Source organism: Poecilia mexicana, unplaced genomic scaffold, assembly GCF_051168715.1.
Source record: "Poecilia mexicana isolate PSO_F unplaced genomic scaffold, ASM5116871v1 scaffold_2, whole genome shotgun sequence".
Taxonomy (NCBI): Eukaryota; Metazoa; Chordata; class Actinopteri; order Cyprinodontiformes; family Poeciliidae; genus Poecilia; species Poecilia mexicana.
The window spans coordinates 46,335,006-46,358,160 of record NW_028263371.1 but is presented as its reverse complement, the minus strand read 5'-3'; the positions used below and the strand labels follow the sequence as shown (position 1 = coordinate 46,358,160).

General features: G+C 36.4%; 1 protein-coding gene across 1 annotated transcript in view; it reads left to right on the top strand.

The window, feature by feature from the left end:
- The first annotated feature begins 10,214 nt into the window (after positions 1 to 10,214).
- Positions 10,215 to 23,155, top strand: part of cps1 (carbamoyl-phosphate synthase 1, mitochondrial) — a 63,836-nt gene continuing 50,895 nt past the window's right edge. Inside the window, exons 1-14 of the mRNA XM_014988800.2 lie at positions 10,215 to 10,600; positions 12,156 to 12,265; positions 13,950 to 14,094; positions 16,214 to 16,303; positions 16,392 to 16,448; positions 16,534 to 16,626; positions 16,716 to 16,805; positions 17,033 to 17,161; positions 17,370 to 17,476; positions 17,646 to 17,787; positions 17,998 to 18,075; positions 20,538 to 20,636; positions 20,979 to 21,074; positions 22,917 to 23,106. Coding sequence (XP_014844286.2) covers positions 10,475 to 10,600; positions 12,156 to 12,265; positions 13,950 to 14,094; positions 16,214 to 16,303; positions 16,392 to 16,448; positions 16,534 to 16,626; positions 16,716 to 16,805; positions 17,033 to 17,161; positions 17,370 to 17,476; positions 17,646 to 17,787; positions 17,998 to 18,075; positions 20,538 to 20,636; positions 20,979 to 21,074; positions 22,917 to 23,106 — 1,552 coding nt within the window. The 5' untranslated portion in view covers positions 10,215 to 10,474. The remainder of the gene's footprint in view (positions 10,601 to 12,155; positions 12,266 to 13,949; positions 14,095 to 16,213; positions 16,304 to 16,391; positions 16,449 to 16,533; positions 16,627 to 16,715; positions 16,806 to 17,032; positions 17,162 to 17,369; positions 17,477 to 17,645; positions 17,788 to 17,997; positions 18,076 to 20,537; positions 20,637 to 20,978; positions 21,075 to 22,916; positions 23,107 to 23,155) is intronic.

Here is a 23,155-nt window from a genome sequence, read left to right as displayed (position 1 = left end):
ATAAAACATCACCTTGAATAGAAACAGAAAATTACCCTTCACCATTAGACATTTCTTTCAATAGCCATGTGCTCTTTCTAATAACTTCAGTATTTTTTCTTATGTTATAAATTTGTCCTGATTGTAGAGGCTCGTTATTTTTACTATTATATATTCACTGTGTGTATTTCTATTTGCTGATGTGTGTTTCTTAATAAATCATATTCAAACACAGAAACATTTAAAGTCATAGTATTAGAGCGTTACTATATTAACACAACAATAAAACAATGAAGAACTTTTAAAAGTTCTTTTAAAAGACCTGTTAAGTTATTTTAAAATGTAAAAGAACTTTCTGGTTCTTTTACATTTTAAATTAAAAGTGGAAACAATTTTAAAATCTTTTAAGTTATCTATGCTGAACTTGTTAAGCCCATAAGTCCAAAATCTTAAATGGTATTTTCATTTTCAATAAACCAAGGTAAAAAAAAAAAAAAAAAGTAGATTGATGGTTTTTGTTGATGTTCAAGGGTTTATGGGAGGACCCTGATGTTTGGTCCTCAAGAAGCAGCTTAGTTTGCCTTGGGCCCATTCTGCACACACTGCATTCATCTGTGTTACCTTGAGGATTATGCAACGTGATATTTTAAATTATTTATTCATTATTATAATTAATATTATACAATTATTAGTGCAGAGTAGTTAACAAAAAAGTACAAACCACTGATGTTGTAAAATGAGTTATGAAATAAAACACACAATGCAAATAATAAAATAGTATGTGCATGTCAGGTTCTTAATTTTATATATCTTTTACCATGGGAAGTGTTGAATTATTTGAATGGGTAAGAAAATATTTTTGCAGCATAGTTTATAATTGTTGTAAATGAGGAAAGAAATCATCACTGGTTTGACCTAAAGAATAGCTTATGAAAGTGGTTTAAAATATTTTTACATAACTATTAGTTCTGTATATTTTTAATTTTCCAAGTATTCCATGTTGACAGATATTGTCTACAACAATTATAGAGCTTTTTAAATTTCTTATGTTTTGTTTCTGTATATACGTAAGAGAAGAAACTTCATATGGGAATGCTTGACAGTTAGTTTAGAAATTGAAATTGCAAAGTTTGGAAAGGGTTTGGCTATGGGTTCATAACAGAGCCCAACTTCAAAACAGTAAAACAAACAAAAATAAATGACAAACTGTAAAATTAGTCTTACAAAGAGTCCTCCACACCTTTCATGGTATTACACATTCTTTTTTTGACAAGAGGATAGAGTGTTCATACAAAACCTAAAACTATTAATTACTACTTTGTATTTTAAATAGTAGCTGACTTGCTCACTGAGCACACCGAGTAACAAATCCCACAGCTTAGTCAAATGTTAGTTGTACTTGGTGTCACTCCCAAATCAATGTTTTGACTTGAATACAGCAGGAACGAAGCAGCATCTGCTCCTTATTTACTTCTGTACATTACATCACATTCAACTCATTAGCACATACGTGATCCCAAACTCTCCTCTTATGTCAAAGGCAGCTGAAATGCTTAAACAGTTGAAATCAGAAGTTTACATACACAGTATAAAAAGACAGTTAAACATATCTTTCCTCACTCTCTTCAGTTATATTTAAACTGATTTCTGTTGTTTTACATCAGTTAGCATTAAATAATATTTATTTTTCCCTAAGTGCCACAACAATGAAATAATGTGTCAGAGATTTATTTATGAATGTCTTCTCTTTAGAAAGAAATGAGGAAAAGCCCCAGATGACGATGTCAAGACTTTGGCAACTTCTCATAGGTTAACTGATACAATTGAGTTACTTAGAGGCACAGCAACCTTTGAAATCCTTGTATCATTTTCATTCCATGTCATGGGGACGAGCCTTTGTGCTTTCACCTGAAATGCATTAGTTTTTGGTTGCTCCATAACAAATTGTGAAAAAGTTAATGGGGTGTGAATACTTTTTCTACCGACTGAACCTTTTGGCTCTGATAATGATCAGCTGTTGATTTGAGCGCACTGACTGTGACCACTTGGCAGAGCGGGACCTCTGTGAGCGTCACCAGCAGCCTTAGGGTGAATGTGACGTAAAAGCACAGAGACTGAGATGTGGAGCAGTTTTCAGCTGCTGGTGCCAGTAACAGAGACAAGGCCAAGAGTGCAAATTCTGTCTCCTTAATTCTCATCTATATCTGTCCTCTTAGCCCCAGTAGTGGAGCCTTGCCCCCACCATCAAGAAAGGGGGGAGGCCGGTGACGAAGGAAGTTCATGAAATCCTCTTCCCCTACCGCCCCTTGGCCGGCACACACCCACCCACTTGCTTTCGCTGACCCCATCTCCATGAGGGTAAGCCAGAGAAAGCCCAGTCCCTCAGCTGTCATCCTGGCTCACCCCTGGCACTCTACTGCATCTTCTGTGTCTAACTTCCCTTTCCTCCCTCCCCCTATAGAAATCCAGCCCCAGAGCTTGCACCTGTGCTGCAGTCCAATCTCAGCTCCACTATAGAAGCTTAATGGATTCTGCAGGATGTTGATGGAGCTGAGCTTTATTAAGATGTGCTGCTAGGTCAGCTTATGGAACGGGGAAAGAAAACAAACATGTTTGTGCTGACAAACATCGCTATGTTCTGTTGCTTGAAAATTTGAAAGATACCCAGAAAACATAAAAGTAACTAAAAATTTTTATCTGTGATTGTTTCCAGTTCAATAACATGACTCCAACAACAAATAATACAATTAATGTCACTAATCTTTATTTACACATTATTGGACTTCTGTAATTCAAGAAGGTTTATAGATGCATTTAAGTATCTTGTTACAGACTAGCACACAAAACATCACATTAGTGAATAAAGGCAATCCTCCTGTATCTAAATATACAGCTGTACTTATCCATTATCAATGGAGAGCTTCTTTAAAATTCCCATACTGGAGACAAGAACTCAGATATTTAAGTAGAACAACAGGCTTCTGTTTGTAAAACACCTAAAATACTTTTTAGGGTTCGAAATGACAAATGACATGAAAAAGAGGGAATGAAAATACAGTTCAAAGTGTAATAATGCTTAATGATTTTCATTGGTTTTCATTATGTGACAGTATTGGATTTCAGGTGGCTTTGTAAGGTAGAAGTTATGTGGTGATTTTGGACAATGGATAAAACCCTATCTTTTTTTTCTTTCTTTTAAATGTGTTTTCTCAGAGATATAACGTTTGGGGAAAAACATAAAGCTCCTTCATCATATGGATTGCTTTCCCCGGCTTTGCACACCCAAAGGCATTATATTAAATCCTGCACCTCTATAAACTTCATAAAATACACCCAAGACACATACATGAATAATGAAACTTACATTTTGTTTCTGCAACTGCAGCAGCTTTGGAAAAGTTTTTTAAACCACACCAACCAACAGACAGTAGAACAGATAGGTTTCCCCTTTCTGCCTTTTGCTTTCCTCTGATAATATCATCATGTTTGTTGTTCTTTATTGGTAACTTTTTTTTGTTTTAATGTTTTTACTCTTATGAATGAAGTAAAAATCTGTTTTTAACATGGCTGCCCATTCATCTGATCTATCTCCAGCTTAGCATGCTTGTTGTGGTTGACCTGAAGAAATGCAGTGTCATGTTTGACAGATTTGGACAAATGGGCGGAGTTATCATCAGGATCTTCTCCTGTTCAGAGTCCACATAAAAAAAATCACTAAAGTTTATAATGGTTTCTATTTGTAGATTTTTTTTTCAAGTAACATTTTCTACTTTACTCTGTGTTTATTTGAAGATTGGCTGCTTCTTGGATTCTGCAATTACTTTGTCAATACTTTTCTTAACGATACTTGTGTTTATTTGTCCCATTTGAATTTTGGACACAAAAGTCCATATTTGTATGATATATATATTTTTTTATCAAAACCCAAATGACTCATGGTTTCCATTACTATGACATATGTTTATATGTTAATATTTTATTTTAATAAATAATAGATTTTGAAAACTATTAGTCACCCATATAGAAAAGGATATTGAGTTGCTTTGTTTAAGCCTGTGTTTATCAAATCTCAGTGAGAAGCTTTCACAGTGCAGGGTCAGTGCTTCTTCTTCTCTCTAAACTTTGAAAAAACTGTTTGAACAAACTGAGAGACTGTAGACCAAAATCGGTAGCTAATAGCAGATTGTCGTTGATTTTTATGAGGCTAGTTTCAGTATCATGGCATGTTCAGAAACCAGAATTGTTCATAAAGGTTATTGTGAGCTAATTGGGAGTGAACTTGAGAAGTAACTGTTTTTTAAGTACATTTGATATAAAAGGTAAATTAGAGATGGGATAAAGATTGTTGCAATTATTGGCATTTTAGCCAGTTTTTTTTTTTTTTTTTGTATAGGAATGATAACATTTTTGAAAATAGCAGGAACAATTCGAGAGGTAAGTGAGGAGTAAATAATTATGAAGGAAATAAGAGCTTGGAGGCAGGTTTTGAACAGGGTTGTTGAGATGGTATTGAACATTCTTTTTATTTTTCTTTCTCACTGTTTCCGAGAGGTTAAAGTCCTTGTCAAACGATGTTTTGACTAAAGTAAAATTATGTAAAGCACTTTGAAATGCCTTGCTGCTGAAATGTGCTATACAAATAAAATTTGATTGATTGATTGATTCAAGTGGAAAATTTAGACAAAGATGATGGCAGAATTATTAGTGATACCTGGGAGTTGAAAACTGTAAATTGGCTGACAAGGAAGACTCAACACTGGGCAAATGACATTGGTTTGAACTCCTTGCAAAAGCATATTGGGACCTGAGCCATGATGAACTAAACTACACACAAAGAATGAAAAGTCTGGTAGAAAACCCTGAATCCCAGAAAGCACTGCATTATATAATGCCATGCTGTTTGAGACTGAAAACTATTATTTCTTGATGATGAGGTGGTTCCCCAACTTGGTAATTTTAATTTAAATTACACATTTTTAAGAATTGTTTTCCATAGCCAAATCAAACCTACAAGTGTATTGAGCACCAGGTAGAGCCATAAATTTGGATTTGTGAATATATAATATTCACAAATCATATAATATTATATAATACAAATCCACATGAAAGAATATGAAAGAAGAGGTGGGGTCTGAAAGTGGCAGCTAAGTCTGTGAAACAATACTTAGCTATAAATAAATATCCTAGATAGGGCAATGATGGAGACACTCAGTGGAGCTGTTAGAAGAGAGTTTCTACACAGTTGATGATCCTTATTAGGCAATCTGGTCTGTCAGTAGGCCAACTTAATTTTTAACATCCAACCTGAACAGGATTTTATTTATCTTTAGAGGAACTATGATCCACCAGTGGATCCACATTGTATGTTTACTTCACATTGCAGTTTGTGCTCACAATATTTATTAAACTATCTGGCATCCATCCTCCTGCAAAACTACTTTTAAGACGCAAAGACACAAGTGTGGTTTCGGATATTACTGAATAAATCGCACAGATTAAATTATACCAATATTGGAGACAACTTCATTCATTAGTCCATTCATTCTTGTTCAGTTAAAAATTTTAGACTAAATCATGAGGGCATCCAGTTGAACCTTGAACCACTCCGAGTATTCAATTAGAGATCAACAAATACACTTTTGATTCCTTGCCAACCAATGCTCCATTTGACTAAATATTCATATTTGACTAAATATCCATATTTAGTCAATGCTGACAAAATCAATCACATATCAATCAAAAATGATGACAAAAATCAATCAAGACTCAACTGACAGTAAATTTATTTTTTTTTATCTATCAGAAGCATATGATGAGGCTTTTTTGCTCATACCAGAAACCCCAAACATGTGCTAATTACCACATGTACTAGAAATCATTGACAGTGTTTAGATAGAATCTCTGTTCTGTTCTGCAGCCAACCCAATAACAAATCAATATAAAGTATGTCATGGCAAGCAAAGACAGATTTTCATCAGGTGCTTTTGATTGGTAGGTTTTGAAGCTTGTAATTGCAGAAAGGGGTTTTATCAAAACAGAATGCTTTGGGTGTGTTTTTTTTTTTCTTATCCATTCCTAAGCATCTGACTTTGCCCTTGGGTAGGTAAGATGTGAATGTAACACATTCTATAATTTCATTAATGACATTTGAACAGGACTATAAGTCTCATGGAAGCTTTGAGTGAAGTGCTGAGACCTGTTCAATTATGCAGTTCAAAGTATTTTGTATTCAAATTTCCGTATGGGAATCCCATTGGCAGTGTTGCAAGCATAAGGAGTAACACTTCAACCATGAAACAGTGAAAGGTGCCCTCAGGATTTTGTGAAGGAGCGAAAACACAGGTTTTGATTTCAACATGCAGCACCTGTCTTGGCTCTGGGAGCACTCCTGCGTTAAGCATGATTAATGAAATGTGAAGAACTTGAGCTCAAGAGAAATCATGCGATGAGTGCAGTGTGGTGTGAGATTCTAAAGATGATATAACCTCTCTGGTCACTGACATTTTGCTAACATTAAGAAATTTGTTGTTCAGAACGGATAGGTTAAGCACATGACCGTACTTCCTCTGCCGCAAGGCATTCGGCACTGGTCCCGGAGCCATGTGTGATGACTAGAGTAGATATTGGACTTTGGTCCCATGCACTGCCTCCTCCTTTTTAAACCCTGAGTGCTTCCTTCCCGATACTCTGTGGCCGTGCCAAAAGGAATGAGGCTGTAACTGAGCCTGGGGGGACAGATGGTGCCTATTTATAGGACCTGAATTGAGGTGTGAAGTTTCTTGGGATTTCTAAGAGTCGAGGCCCTGGCTCCTTAAAGGGGCTGATGAAGGTTCTGTGGCCCACACTCTAAATGGTCTCTCAATGGGATTAGATGGGCACAAGACTAAACAAAGCAACCCAATGCCCTTTCCTACAAGGGTCACGAAATAATACCATGGATAGATGAACAATGGCACCAAAAATGCATTGTCTGCCTTCTTTCATGTAGGATATTAACTTGATATTAACTTGTTTAAACAATAGATTCATCCTTCTGTTTAATCCATCCATCCATCCATCCATCCATCCATCCATCCATCCATCCATCCATCCATCCATCCATCCATCCATCCATCCATCCATCACAAGAATCTAAGCACATTGCTTCTCAAAATACCTTACCGTTTAGAAATTAGAGATGTCAAAAAATATAAAGTCTAAAGCATGTATTCAGTTCTGACTCAAACAGGCATCTGGAGTCAACAGGTTTTTCATATAGTATATTATAAATTACCTACAGCTTTATAAACAATGGACAAGTACAGTTGTTGGGGTTCAGAATAAAGACCAGTGTCTTTGAACTTGTTAGTCATGCCCTAATCTATACAAATATTATAATTCAACCTTGAAACCATATAATATTTTATTTCAGTCATCCAATGACCAAGACTTTGTTTGGAAACCTGGCACAGAGAGAATAGCAAGGGTGCCTTCCTGCCTATTTACGTCCTCCCTTAAGCTAGGTCACCACGTGGAACTCACACTTGAGACTGCAGACAATGTGGGATCCCTCCGCCGAGGACACACTCTGGACCTTGTTACAGAGCTCCAGATTTTGGAGGACATCTAATGATGGGCCTCACAGCAATAAACAGCTACAGTGTGTGTTTCACAGGCTTCTCGTGTTCTTTACACAACGTAACTATTGGGACATTCTACTTTATAATTAACAATTGAGCAATGCAAGACTTTGTTGAATACTTCAAGAAACGTACCTCCTCTACATAAAAAAATCTCACTAAAAATACTTTACCAACTCTTTTCATTGTCAAACGTCACCTGCATAGACACGATAGCACTTTGCCTCCGTCATTACATAATTTTAACGACAATATGTTACCTAAAGAAACATCTCAATAAAGGTGTCAGGCTGACTGTAAAGCTGTTAAAGCTTCTACTATGTGCAGCATGCAAAATGACACCAGTACTCTCACTTTAGTAGCCAGTGTAGATCTCCAGTGTTATCTACTGCTTCTGCGATTTTCATATATATTGCAAGTAAGAGAACACAAACAGCTAGCTATTTTTTATTTGATTGTGGTACTTATAAAGCAGTTACCACCACATACAACACTTAACAATGGTTGGAAAAAGTGTGCAAATTTCTTAACTGTTTGTTATACAGTCAAAATGTAGTCAATATTCAATATAAATATTATATAAATAATATATAATAATATATAATATTTATATATTCAATATAAATATTCAATATAAATGTAGTCAATATTCAATAATATATATATATATATATATATATATATATATATATATATATATATATATATATATATATATATATATATATATATATATATATATATATATATATATATATATATATATATATATATATATATATATATATATATACATATATATATATGGGTAGTACACTTATGTACTACCCATGCAGAAAAATCCCATGAACTTCATATATGAAAATCTTGTATCACATGCAAAACTTACATGTGGTACACAGGTGGTCACGTGTGAAATTATGGAACATCAACACTATTACATAAAATAAGGATAAAAATAAGTGAGAAAAATATGAGATGCTGTATTAATGGGGTGATCAGACAGTAAATCTACATTGTTTTTTAGAAAAGAAATTATGAACATAAAATCATGATCTAAAAAGTAACTAAAACCTGAAGGAAATTAATGCAAACAAACTAATGCAAAATTATGTCTTTAAAGCTCGGTGTTCAAAGTCAGTCCTCAAAGGCCAGTACTCTGCATGTCTTTCTCCCACAGGGTAGTTACTACCACCTCAGCATGTCAATGTTCTGCAGACGCTTGCTAACAGTAATTCAGTCTAGGTATGTTGAAGCAGCTAAAACATGCAAGATACTTACCATTCAGGATGGACTTTAGACACACCGCTTTAAAGTGTTAAAATGCATAAGACTTTTTACATCACACTTTAAGCAGAATAAAGTAATCATATGATTAGGACATTTCTGGGGCCTCTTAAGTTATACTTCAGCTCACCCCTTGAACATGCATAAAGAACTTGAGACGCATCTATGTATGAGTATGTGAAATTGTATTCTTCCCTTTCTCTGCATAATACTGTAAGAATTGTTAGTTTTTCATAAACAACTAACTAATAAAATAGAGAAAAAAAAGAAAGAAAAACGTTGCAAACAGTGAAAGCATCTTAATAAAGTGCATGACTGTTCTCCATGGCCAACTGAGTCTCTACTGAAGAAAGTTGCCACTGGATGTCAGCAGAGCTCCACACAGCTCAGGCTCACCTTAGATAAGAGATATACTTTTGTCTGATTAACAACTAGAACAAGTTTAATCAAATGCAAAAAAATCCAAAACAATATCCAATTGAGGGCTTAGACATATAGGGTATGTTTCCAGCTAATTACTTTTGATACACAACTTGCACAGAAATAGCCAGCAACTCCCCTCGTGACCCTGCAAAGGATAAGCTTGTTAGATAATAGACGGATGGACACAACTAAGTGACATTTACAGACCTTAACTTTTTTTTTTTTAATCTTTGCAAAAGCGTTTTATTATTACAATTTTCTAATGCTTCAGGTATTCCCCAATCTGTTCAGGTCCTGATACTTCACACTCACTTTGTTCAGACTGCTGAACGCAGCAGAGTGGCAGTCAGACAGCCTTCTCCACAGAGGACCAGTCTTGCAGCCATCAGCAAATACACAGACCACTCTAATCCCACCACCATGCAGCTTGTCTGTGGACGCTTTTCTTTTTTTCTTTGCAGGCAATTTGCCTCAAAGAAAAGGCTTTAAAGAGTTTGTTGCACATGAAGCACTCTCTACAAGTTTGCCATAAGCGGGTGCAGTCATTCCCAGTGGGCAGGCGTTTTGTGTTTGTTCCAAGCACAAAAATGCTGAAAGTGTACCTAATAACTCCTTACTCTTGTATTTTTTTCCCTTTATAGACCGAAATAAATCTGAAAAGATCAATAAAATAACTTGGTGTATTTTAGTTTCATGTTCACCCATATAAAGAGTTCGTGGTCAACTGATAAATAGATAAATATAGTATTAAAGGTACAGTTTCACCTGCAAAACGCCCCCAAAAAACATCCACCGTCTTAATTAATACCAACAATATAATAGGTCAGAAAATATATAAACGGATATCTAGCATTTGCTGTTACGTTTGAGATAAAAGTGGGCGTTTTTCGTTTCTGTTTTGCATGGAGGCCAATCTAAACACCGTCCGCTTCATGTGTTCAGAACAACAAATCTCCGGCGGCCAATCCGCTGCAACGTTTCAAGCGCCCACTTGAACCGTCAGCCGGTGGCCACTGAATACACGAGGAGAAGCTCGTAACTATTTCCCTCAACATTTAAGACATTTTAAATAGCATTCGTTTTTACCACATTTTCGTTCAGACTGCCCCTCCTGTCCGCTATTTTCCTCCCGTGCCATTTTATTAACAGTGTGACTTTAGGTTACTATGACCAAAATCTTGTTGGCTTGCGGCGTGGTTAAATCTCTGAGACAAGGATGGATGATTTGCAGGGAAGTGAGGAACACGTCAGGCTGGCCGCGACTTCAATCTGCGAAACTTTTTAGTGTCAAGGTAAGAAAACGGCTTGTGAGTGAAGGGTGTAAACTATAGCTGCTGTGACCTTTTAGTTTAAAGACTCATTCACTCAGAACCGCTGCAAACTCGTTGGCGTCTTGGTCATATATATCTGTGCAAGCGTTTGAAAAGTAGCCACTCCTCCCAAGCAGAAAAAAAAAGTTGGAAGAGTGTCGTTCAACGGAGACCTGACTGTCTTGTGAAATAAAATTAAACGCAGATATATTTTTTTATATACTTAATATGTTTTGTGTGACCTAGTCTTTCCCCAACCCCCTTTTTAAAATCTGTGTATTTATCTCATCAGCCCTGTTTCCTTAGAAGGGATGCTGTTTGTGCCTGAGATTTTCTGACAGCTGCCTGTGCAGCTGCTGGACTTGAGCGCATCACATGCATAAATCACACTGTTGCATCATAGTCGCACTATGAGGTGTACAGAATGAGGCTCTGTACACCTCATTCAAATATACCATGCAAAGTTAATTTGGTTAAATAACTTGTTCACCTCGAAAATAAAATATATTACAAAGTGAGACGTGTTTATTTCTGTTAATTTTGAGTATTGATTACAGCTGATGAAAACTCAAAAATTGTTTCTCAAAAAAAATGTAAATGACATGACTGCAAACTATACACATGCACACATACATGCAGAGCTTAGGTCAATTTAGAGTTGTCATTTAGCCTGACAGTCCTGTCTTTTTGTTACTCCTTAGCCTAGGTAAGACACCTGTGATATTGTTTTTGGGTTAGCAAGTGACTTAGCACGTCCTGAATATGTCTGTGTTGACTTTTAGAGCACTGACTCCAGCGGCTCAGTTTGCTTAACAATCCAGCCAAGGCTTCAGTTATTGCTGTTATCTGTTTACGTTTTTTCAACTTTCCAGTAGAATTAGTATTAAGCCACAATCATCAATAATAGATTAAACAAATGCTTGAAACATAACTGCTTGTGTGCAATGAATCAATGTGAGTTTCATCATTTGAAATGGTCTATTAAGTGTATTTAGATACAGGAGTATGCTGTCATAGTGTATTACATGTGAAAATTAATTAAGCTTTACAGCACATTTTAAGCTTTTAGTGGGTCATCACTGCCAATATGTCAGTATTTTAGATGTCCTCTGGCAGATAGAGAGAGAGAGAGAGAGAAAGAAACATTAATCACTCATTGCTCCATTTTGTATTCATGTTGGTGTTTGCTGACACTGCTCCACAGTGGGTATCACCAACCTTTACATTCATATATTTATCTCCCTCGATCTCCCCTCTCTCCTGCTCTAACACCGACCCACTCTCTAACTTGTGCTCACAACAATTGAAGAGATTTGTCTGTCTCAGCATTCGCAGCACATTTCTCAATGACCTGCAGTTTCAGCACAAAGTCCCAGTGGCTCACTGGCTGCCATATCCCTCCTACTCTCAAAATCTACAGGCCATCTTATTTCAAAGTTTTGCCTTTGGTCTGTCCAAACTGGGTTTAGAAAAAGAGAATACATTATTCTTGGGTGAGATTTCACTTGTCATCTGTCTTCCTTCTTTTAACTCCCAGGCACAGACAGCTCACCTGGTCTTGGAGGATGGTACCAGGATGAAAGGGTTTTCCTTTGGGCACAATGGCTCTGTAGCTGGGGAGCTTGTCTTCAATACTGGCCTGGTGGGGTAAGAAAGAAACTTAGTCTTTTGTTGTTACACCATTCGATCTTAAACAAAACTGTACTCTGCAACAAATGTCTGTCAGATAAAGAAAATAAGACCAAAATGAAAGCGGCTTCTCAGAAACACTTGTGAAAAAAACTAGGACACTCCAGTAAATTTTTAAATCTTTATTAACCAATGTTCAGATATTGCCTCCTGTCATTTCTGAACAACTGAAAAAGAAAGTGATTCTTAATCCTGCTCAAACCGCACACACACACACACACAAAATGTTTGACTTACTGCAAAAATATCGAGAAAATGTGTTTTGTAACAAAGGAAAAGGTTAGGACACATCACTTCCTAATTGCTAGTGTTACCCTTTTTGGCTGAAATAGCTTCAGTGTGAAACTTCCTGTAGCCTTTTAACAGTCTTTGACATTGATCTGAGAAAAACTTGCCTCACCCCTCACTTTCAGCTGTGAGGTGTTTGAGAAGGTCCTTGCATTTATTGCCTGTTTCAAATCACACCACAGCATGTTTGATGGCTCTACGGCAATGTTTTAGGTAATTATGTATCTTGGTTTTATTTCTTCTTTAGTGTTAATTAATTTTTACAGATGGTCTCACATTTTAATTAAATGTAACAAACAAAGTTTTTTTTTTTAAGGAGTTGTTTTGGACAGCTAATGCTGAGCACAAGAAGAGCCTCCTGTAGGGGTCTGTTTTACAACGGATCTGAAGAGTCTGACTGAAGACCATCTGTTGCTCAGGGTTATTTATCATTGTCTTAATGCTTACTTTTTTGGCACAGCCAGATCCATAGCAGTTCTCAGAACTGATCTGGCCTTCTTTATGAATTTATTATGCATTCCTAGTGACTGACTCTGATGATCACACCCCAACAGACATTAGCAGAATGAACTGTTCTCTTCACAACAGACTTATAGAAAATCCGCAGCATCTTGCTGCAAACCCTGAAAGTCCCAAGTCTTCTCAAGAAGTACAGTCTGTTCAGTCCCTTCTTCTATACCACTTTGTTGTTGCCTCTGCATATGCCTGCTTTTCTTAAGCACCCTCCAACACTTGGTAGAGTTCATGATGAACTCTATGACGGTTTTCTGGCAGAGTCTTGCTAAAGCAAACAATCTTCAAAACATGCTATTTCCAGCTCCGTACTGCAGAGTTATGACAAATAGCCATTCTGTTCTGTTGTTCAGTTTTACTCCTCTGTTCAAACAACATTATTCCAGAATTATTGGTCTATGCCCAGGTTCTCTGCGGAAACCGTTTTGCCTGATCTCTATATTTTTTTTCTTATGGAGCAAATGTTTCCTCCTTGCATACATCTCATGAAAGTTATGATTGCAAAGCCTCTACCTCTTCCACATCAGCAGTAGCAATAGTGTGTTTTGATGATGACATTTTAGGGTTTTATGAGACTTACTTAAGCATCTTTTTTCAGGGTGATCTGTATGCTTGCAAAACTTTATTACATGGTATTGTTAAAATTGATCTTCAATATCAAAATGTACAAAACATATTCTTGTCCTAATTCTTTCACATAACTATGTATCATAATAAAAGTCGCTTTGGACTAAATAACTTCATATATTAAGATTATTAGTGCATAGACACATATTTAAAAAATAAAACCTGACACTGAGTTTAAGTAATACCTCACTGCAATGTGGATTTACTGGTTTAGGTACCCTGAGTCCCTAACTGACCCCAGCTACAAAGGTCAAATCCTGACCTTGACATACCCCATTGTGGGAAACTATGGCGTTCCCAACACCCAGGAGCTGGATGAGCTTGGCCTGAGAAAACACGTGGAGTCGGCAAACATCCAGGTATTGCATGAAGGAGAGAGTGAATGGCTTCAGGAATTCTGTTCTGAATATTAAACTATAACAAATTCTTACTCTGTGAGATTTTAGTGTGTGCTTTTAATGTTGTAATACTAGTAAGCATAAAACAATATTTGATTACTTAAATATTCCCTTTCACATGTTTTAATTGCATGCCTTGTTATAGAAAATTAATACACTTTTTTTAAAGTGCTACGCCCAAACTGTCTTTGCGCTGTATTGCCTTTTCTCATAATTAAATAGGTATTTTTTGTGGTTGCCAAGTCAGCCATTTGTTTGCTGAATGTTTTATGTTATGATAAGAGAGCTACAACAAGCAATACCCACTATTTATCAAAATCACACCTTTGTTACTCCTTTTCAAAATCTAATGGGCAAGTTTGGGGTGTAAAAAGAGATGTGCCTGACTTTTCTAGATAACATTTGGATTTGGAGTTAATGTAGTACAGTATTTTTTCAACATCTGTGATAGTCTGTGGTTATACAGTTGTGATCCAGATTTGTTTATCTTACAGTAGCAAACTGTGATTCAGGGCCAAAGAGTCAATTGAGAGGTTTGCATAACAACAACCAACCACTTTGACTTATGCACTACAGTTCAAAAGCTAAAAACGGTGCATTATCCAACTCTTTATCCAAGTAGCTTAGATGTGCCAAGAGAGCTTCATAGTTCCTGATTGTTTTAGAATATGATATGGGCCTAATTTGTGAACCACAGGGAGAATTTACAGATGGATAAAATGTTTTTTTTTTTTTTTTCCCTCCAGAAGGACTAGTCACACGGGTGCAACCATAGATGTTTTTTAGGCGCACCACTGAGAAACTCACATTTGCAACCTCTAGAGCCCCATGTGACATCATCAGGAAATTAATTATTGAACAGGATATATGTCTGAAAGATGGTTTAGCCTAAAACTGCAAACATGAAAGGCTACAAAGCAAGGTATGAGTCCAGGGTGGTAATATAGATGGGTTTAAATTGAGCCTCCTTTGTGGCATTGAAAATTCTTATTTTATGTACCTTAGACATTTCTGCTTGACATTTTGTTTCTTGGTTTGTTACGTGGTTAACCAGACAGATCCCTCTATAAACTTTACCGGGTTCAGAACTCACCATCCCACGTTGTCTCCAGAATCCCATCTACTCATCAGAACTACTAACCACATCCCTTTAAGTTTTATCTTAAAGGGACTTCACTGGCTCCTCATCCATTACGCATCGAGTTCAAAATCCTCCTATTAACATCCAAAACCCTCCAGAAGATAGCCACTCTTCTATCTTACTCATTTCCTTTGTGTTTACACACCATCTTGCCCGCTTCATTTCTCTTTTAACTCTCTTTTCACCATGCCAAGTGCCCATCTGTCGACCTTGGGACTCAGGTCTTTTAGCTGCTCTGCTCTCTTCTCTGTATGTTCTCTCTATAGCACTTTTTAACCTTTGCTCACATTAAGCTGTGAATGTTAAGTGACACTGGAAAGACTTGAAAGGTTCTAGCAAATAAAATGCATTATTATTAAAAATTGAAAATAAAACTTGAGAAAAGGAACTTAAACAGCAACATGCAAACTTAAGTAATAATACTCTTCTGTTTTACAGTGGATAAATACTAAAACACAAACATATTCCCACCTCTGCATAAGAAAAGGTGCTGAATCAGCAGATTTAATGTTTACATCCATATTCTTCTGTGGGAGGCTGAATGTGCACGGCACCAACAGACAAGATTGAGAGAAATTATTATTGTGTGAGTTTTGTTGAAATCTACTTCTGTATGCCTTTAAATCCTCAGGATTCCTTTGATCCTTTAGGAGAAACAGCATTTATATGCAGGTCCACACTTTATATCAGCATTGCTTTGTTTTAGATTTTTTTTTTTTGTAGCTGAAAAATAGCATTGAAATTATTTAGTGTTCTGTGCATATTGTTGTTCCTGAGATAATGGGGCTTACCTTACCTTCTTGCTCGTTATCTTCTAGTATTTAATGCAAACGTTCCAGTTGTTTACATCACACTCTTTTGAAAAATCCATCAAACGGACTCAAGTTCTTATTAACTAGAAATTTCCTTAAGGGTAATATTTTACTTTGATGCCAATAGGTGTCCGGTCTTCTTGTTCAAGACTACAGCCATGAATATAGCCACTGGAATTCTGTCAAGTCTTTGGGTCAGTGGCTACAAGAAGAGCAGGTTGGTTTTCAAATTACCAAGCGCTCGGTGCAGCTCCAGAGGTGAATAGCAGCCTTTTTGGAGATTAACTCTCCCTTCTGCTCTACAGGTCCCTGCACTGTTCGGAATAGACACCAGGATGCTGACCAAGATCATCAGAGACAAGGTCTTGTAAATTTTAAGGTTTGCTCTGTTGCATGGTATAAACAGAGTAGCTGATCGCTCACTGATTTGTTTTTGTTCTTACGCAGGGCACTGTTTTAGCAAAGATTGAATTTGATGGACAGCCTATAGAAATATCTGATCCCAACCAGAAAAACCTTATAGCCGAAGTTTCAACCAAGGTGAAAGCAACAACGCACTTTTGTTTTCATTCCTGCTATTAAGAAAAAGCTGCAAAGATTTTCATTCGCCATGTCACCGTTTCCATTAGGAAATCAAAGTTTTTGGAAAAGGGAATCCAATAAAAGTTGTGGCTGTGGACTGTGGCATTAAGCATAATATAATCCGGCTGCTGGTTAAGGTAGGAATGGCAAAACGCTGAATTTGTTCACTGTAAATTCCCTTCACCTGTCATTGGTGCTTTACATTTGAACGTCAAAGTGTAAAACTTGTGTAACTTTGATTGTTCTCCTTATGACATATTATATAAATTTAAAATGCCACTGCTACTTTTCTTAACTTTGTGAAAAAAAGTTAGCCACATAATCTCTAAAAGACAATCCATTGCATGTATGTCTGTGAATACAGCGAGGCACAGAGGTCCACCTCGTACCGTGGGACCAGGACTTGCTGAGCTTAGACTATGATGGCTTGTTTATATCAAATGGACCAGGAGACCCATCACTGGCTGAAACACTCATCAACAATGTCCGCAAGGTATGAATTGGATGCACTGAAAAATGTTTGTGATCACTTAAAGTAAAAAGACGTAGAAGAAAAATTTGAAACAGCATTAGGTTGACTTTTTAAAGAGAAATCAGAATCGACCAAATAGACCACAAATTTCTGATCGGTGCATTGATAATCTTAATGTTGTCAATTAGGTTTACATCTAATTTGTAACTGAATTTGTTTTTTTTCCAAGGTGCTTGAGAGTGATCGGCCTGAGCCGGTGTTTGGGATCTGCATGGGCAATCAGATCACGGCTCTGGCAGCAGGAGCAAAGTCATATAAACTGCCAATGGGTAACAGGTGAATAAACTCATTTCTATATTGAATAAATACATGTAATTAACACAAATCCCAATCATTAAAAGATTCTGTTTATAATGAACCTATTTGTTTGTTTCTTTAAAGTTGCCTCCCTTAACATAAAAAGAATAAAAGTATTTAGATGTGATGCATACCTGTCATTCTCCAGAGGCCAGAACCAGCCAGTGCTGAATGTGATGACAGGACAGGCATTCATTACAGCGCAAAACCATGGTTACGGCATAGACAGCAAGTCCCTTCCAGCAGGCTGGAGCCCACTTTTTGTCAATGCTAATGATGGCACCAATGAGGTTAATTTCACTCTACATGCTTGTCAGTACATATGCCTATTTATTTTCATTTGTGTTGTACATTTCATTTTCTTAAAAGGTGGCATTCAAGCAGATTACAAAGAGTCTTCAAACGTTTCCAAAAACAGCTTTTAAAATACTCTCTTGTTTCTGGACTGCTATCAGTAGTTTTTGTTTGATTTCTTTATGTATGATATGCATATTTTCCAGGGCATCATGCACAACACTAAGCCTGTTTTCACGGCCCAGTTCCATCCGGAGGCTAAGGGTGGTCCCACTGACACTGAGGTAATTAAAGACTTTGATGGTGCTGCATAAAGTACCTGAATTCCATACTGCAACTAATTAAAGGTTTATTCAGAGGATTCAACCAAGGTAAAATTCCACATATTCTGCCAAAATAGGACTTGTACAGATGATGGCCTAGAAAAGTGAAGCACTTAAACAGTGGAGTTTGCAAATTAGAAATAGAAATAATGAATATATATTTTTTTGTCTCTTTTGTTAGCTGTTGGTAGGTTTTGGTTCTGTTTTTTTTTTTTTTTTTAAACATAACTATTGGCATGACATTAATGCAACAATGAGAGGTTTGGATTCAGGTTTTTATTGATAGTAAATAAATATTTGTTTTGAGACGTTCTACTTTCAGTGTTTCGCAAACTTATTCATGCCAAATGAGTACCTTCACACTTTGTCGCATTACAAAATGTGACAAAACATGAGCTAAGAGGCTCATGTTGACTCTGGAAGAGTTGAAGAAAAGAGCCCAGGAAATTAATCAATCAAGTAGACAGCAAAGAATCTGATCTTTATGGAAAAGCACCAACATATTAAAAGCTGTTGTTGAAAGAAAACTGGAATAAATCTGGTTTGCAGTAGATCAAACCATGAAGTGGACACAGCAAGCATGTAGGAAAGTGCTTTGTTTAGATGACACAAAAATGTAGCTATTTTGCCCTACATATAATAAAAGTAGTAGTACAAATATAACCCTGTGCCTCACCCTGAATATACCACTGTTGTGGTGAAACACATTGTTCGCAGTATCATGCTGCTTGCATTGAGCAGGTGCAGGGAAGCTTCTAAGAGTTTATAGGAACAGGGACAGGACAAAGCTAAAATCACAAAATGACAGCAAATACCCCTTGGCAGAACAACAATAGGATCGTTTAGAATGAAGAAGCGTATTCAGGAATTGGCATGACCCAGTCAAAATCTGGATCTTGATCCAAATCTGAAACTGTGGCAAGAGATGAACATTTTAAAATGTGCTTCATCCAGTCTTACTAGGTTTTGCCTTTCTGCAAAATGGAACAGACAAAAATACCAGTTTTTAATCCCCGGTACAAAACATCAACTTACACTTTTGAGATTTTTTTTTGTATAAAAAAATCTTTAGACTTGAAATCCTTTTCTGTCCTCTTCACAAACATAGTCTCTCCCCTGTGTGGTCTTTCAGTTAAAATCCCAAAGAAATACAGATCGTACATAAAATATTTATACTACACAAAACTTTGTATAGCCACAAAGTTTGTGCAAGTCTGAAATAAAGATTAAAATCTGTCTGGGCAGCAGAATGTATTGCATCGGTCTCCAGGTCATTTAGAAAAATATTGATAGTGCCCACTCTTCTGCAGTAGAGTGCTGATGGTTCTGTGTGATTGTCCTTATCTTCTTTCTTCTGCCTTGTCAAAAAAGGAGATATTTTCCTTTTTTTAACTCTTTTTCTTTTAACCTTATTAATATGCATTCAATAAGCACCTACTTTCTGCAAAGCTCAAACAATTTCTATTTTATTGCAAACACATTTTTCCCAAAAACACAAAATTTACTTTACTGAATTTTGTCTGTTTGTGTAATGCCATAACTCTGTTTGCAGACACATCAATAATGTTTAGGACCCAAGATATTTACCTCCCCCTTCTATCTGTGCCTAATTTGCATTGTGTAGAGATTTTCACTTCTTAGCGTCCGACTTCTTGAGGTTAGTTTTCTATCAGCAGGTGTACAGTGATGTTTAATACCTCAGAAATACCATAACTGTATTCAGATTGCATAAAGCAGAACATTAGCTTTGAAGACTGCTTTGACTCATCCTCCTCTTCCCTGTATTCACTTGGTTCACTTAGTGTATCACACTTTAGTTTTTGTAGTTGATGTGTAGCTTTTGTTCTGTTATTCTGCTTGTAGTCAAAATTAATAATGCCATTTTAGGCTGATATGACAAAGCCACACTGTACTTTAATGTTCCCATATTAAAAGTAATGGTATTAAAATCAACCTGTATATTTTATTATGTATTTTTCATAATAATTGTTTTATTTACACTTGTTCTATGGGATTTCTGACTTCGGTGAGGAATTAAATTAGATCTTTTTTTAATACAATTTTTCTGTATAGTCAGTTCATTTAACTTCCTAGGTAATTTTCAAGCAATCAGTCAATCAATTTTATTTATAAAGCCCCCTTCATACTTAAAGCAGCTCAAAGTGTTGATTTTGGTGAGTTGTTCTGGTAGTAAGGAGAAATAGCTTCAAGATCGTAACAATTACACTTTTTGTGGGGTAACAAGTAAGTTCAAAGAAATTAATTCCTGTCTGTTTTAAGAAAGTCAATGAGAGTCTGGTTATTTCCACGTGTCACAGTCTCTTTAATAGTGTCTAAAGATTTTTTTATATTTTCTTAGTAGGATATCATTCAGTATATTTCAGAATTTTATTTTTATAATTAAAATATCTTTGTTTCCACAGTTTCTATTCGATGCCTTCATATCCTTGATAAAGAATGGAAAGGACACTAACATTGTGTCAGTTATGCCCAAGAACCCCTGCATCCCCCCCAGAGCAAAGGTACATGAAGTGCTTCAAATTTCAGTGCTAAGATTCATTAACACTGGTGCATGTAAAAGCTAACAGAATGCACCAAACAAGATGTTTTTGAAATATATCAGAACATAAATAACTATATCTGCATTTGGTAAATACTCAAAAGTAGTCAAGGGTATTGATGTTAAATTACAGAAAGGTAGCTAAAACTTTATGGACAAAGTTTTTTCGTCGCTGGAGTTGCATGCGAATGAAAGAATTCAGTTTTTCTCCATTGCAAAAGGAATTAATTTCTGCATGTTTGCTTTTAGTAAGTTTGAAGCTTTTCACTATTTGTTGTATTTAAATTTTTTTGTCATGATGCAGGTTTCAAAGGTACTGGTGCTGGGGTCAGGTGGTCTGTCTATAGGCCAGGCTGGTGAGTTTGACTATTCTGGATCTCAAGCTATCAAGGCCATGAAGGTAAGAGGATCATGATGCCTCCTGTTGGTGTACAGATTGTTAGCAGTGGCAATGAAAATATATTAAAAATGCACTTGTACCTAACTATAACACAATTATATAAATAAATATTTAAAATTCATCAACTGCACTCCAATGAAACCACAGTCACCAGATCCTAATGCTGCAATGCACCTTTGGGATATTGTGGATTGGGAGATTAATATGATTGGTATGCAGCCAATAAATTTGTGGCAACTGCATGTTGCTTTCAGGGCAATAAAAGCCAATATGTCTGAGGAATGTTTTGGACAACTTGGTAAATCTACGGTATGCCAACAAGATTAAAAGCCATCAGTCTGTCCGAGATTTGTCCCACTAAAGTCAATTTCTCAGGATGCATCTCATCTTGGCCAATAAGCTGTTACTTTTACTCTGCACACTGACTTTAGGAAAATAAAGTTGTGATAGTGACTTCAGCAGATTGTGGGTTCTCTCATATGAGCTGCTAGATTCAGGTTGTTTAATTATAAAACGTTACACATTCACTTAATTAAGGAAGATACAAGTCAGCTGGCTCCTTTCTGGATGATTTATCTAGAAAAATCAAGGTCGTGCCTTCTCAAAAACGATTACCAGTTCTGGGCGGGAACATCGATGCACTTCATTATCAATTAGAATTATCCAGACAGTGTTCGGAACAATATGCAAAGAAAGAACTATGCTTTCTTTGGCCATGTCTGTATGTGAGAGTAAGAACATATGAACTGGCCAGGGTGTCTTATCTGTCCAGTTAGGTCTGACCCAGCAAACTGTAGTTATCTAAACATTGTTTCATGCTGATTTTTCACATATTCCTGTCGCCTTAAACTGGGAATTAAAGAGGTATTTATATCCCTCTCCGAGGTATCCAGACCCCCCTCTGAATGATTATTTTTCTACATCAGCAAGGTGTCAGCAGACTGTGTTTTATTGGCCTAAGCAGGGCTTACCCTGAACTTTTATTGGTAACAACTTTGTGTTTTAGGTTGTTGCCTCGCAAGCGTGACCTACTTTTCTTTTTAGATTCAATTAATGAGACAGATACCCTGAAGTGTTCCTTTCAAAATGCAGATGCTTCAGAAGTGTTTTGCATCCCTGTGACACCCTTGCTGAGTTCTTCGCAACTTTTCCACATTCACGGTGTGACGCAGTATGTTTCAAAGGTATTCATTTTGTGACATTACAACTGCGAGCTTAAAGTATTATAATGGGATTTTAAGTGACGGATCAAGATCACATAACATCCAGTTATGAAAAAGGGAAATGAAGCTATGCTTTTAAATGTTTTTTTTACACATAAAAATATGAAAAATGTGGTTTGTATTTAGTTTTATTTAAACTGGAGTAGTTAAAATGAGTCAATTTATCCACTTTATGCAAAATTTCATGGAAAAAGGGAGTAAGAAGAAATCGACTTTAGGCTGTGAGAGCAAGCCAGATTTGGCAAACTGCAAATATGGCTGATGATGTCCGATCATCAACAAAGGGGGTCGGACATGCAATCCTAGACAAGGTGGAAAAACTGATACCCCAAAGTACATAAGTACTAAATACATTGTTATAAAATAACATATGAAGTAGCTCAGTGTGCAGACCAATACTCACATGAATGAAGTTTATGACTTTCCTATCATCTAATACCAATAAAACTAGATTCCCAGAAAAAATGGTTTCGACCAGTGTTTTATGGAACCACATTTTTGTTTCCTTTCACACATTCGTTTTGTTTTTTCTTTCTTTTTTGCAAAGTCAAATACCACTAAGATCATATTGGTTCCTTCTCACATTTTCAAATTGATATTTATTTATTTTTTAATTTAGGAGGAAAACTTGAAGACAGTGCTGATGAACCCTAACATAGCATCTGTTCAAACCAATGAAGTGGGCTCTAAGCAGGCGGACTCTGTCTACTTCCTGCCAGTGACTCCACAGTTTGTAACAGAAGTGATTAAAACCGAGCGTCCTGACGGCATTCTGCTTTCTATGGGTGGACAGACTGCACTTAACTGTGGTAGGATGTGTTTGCAGTTGAAAAGACTAGAAAATCCACTTATTAAAAC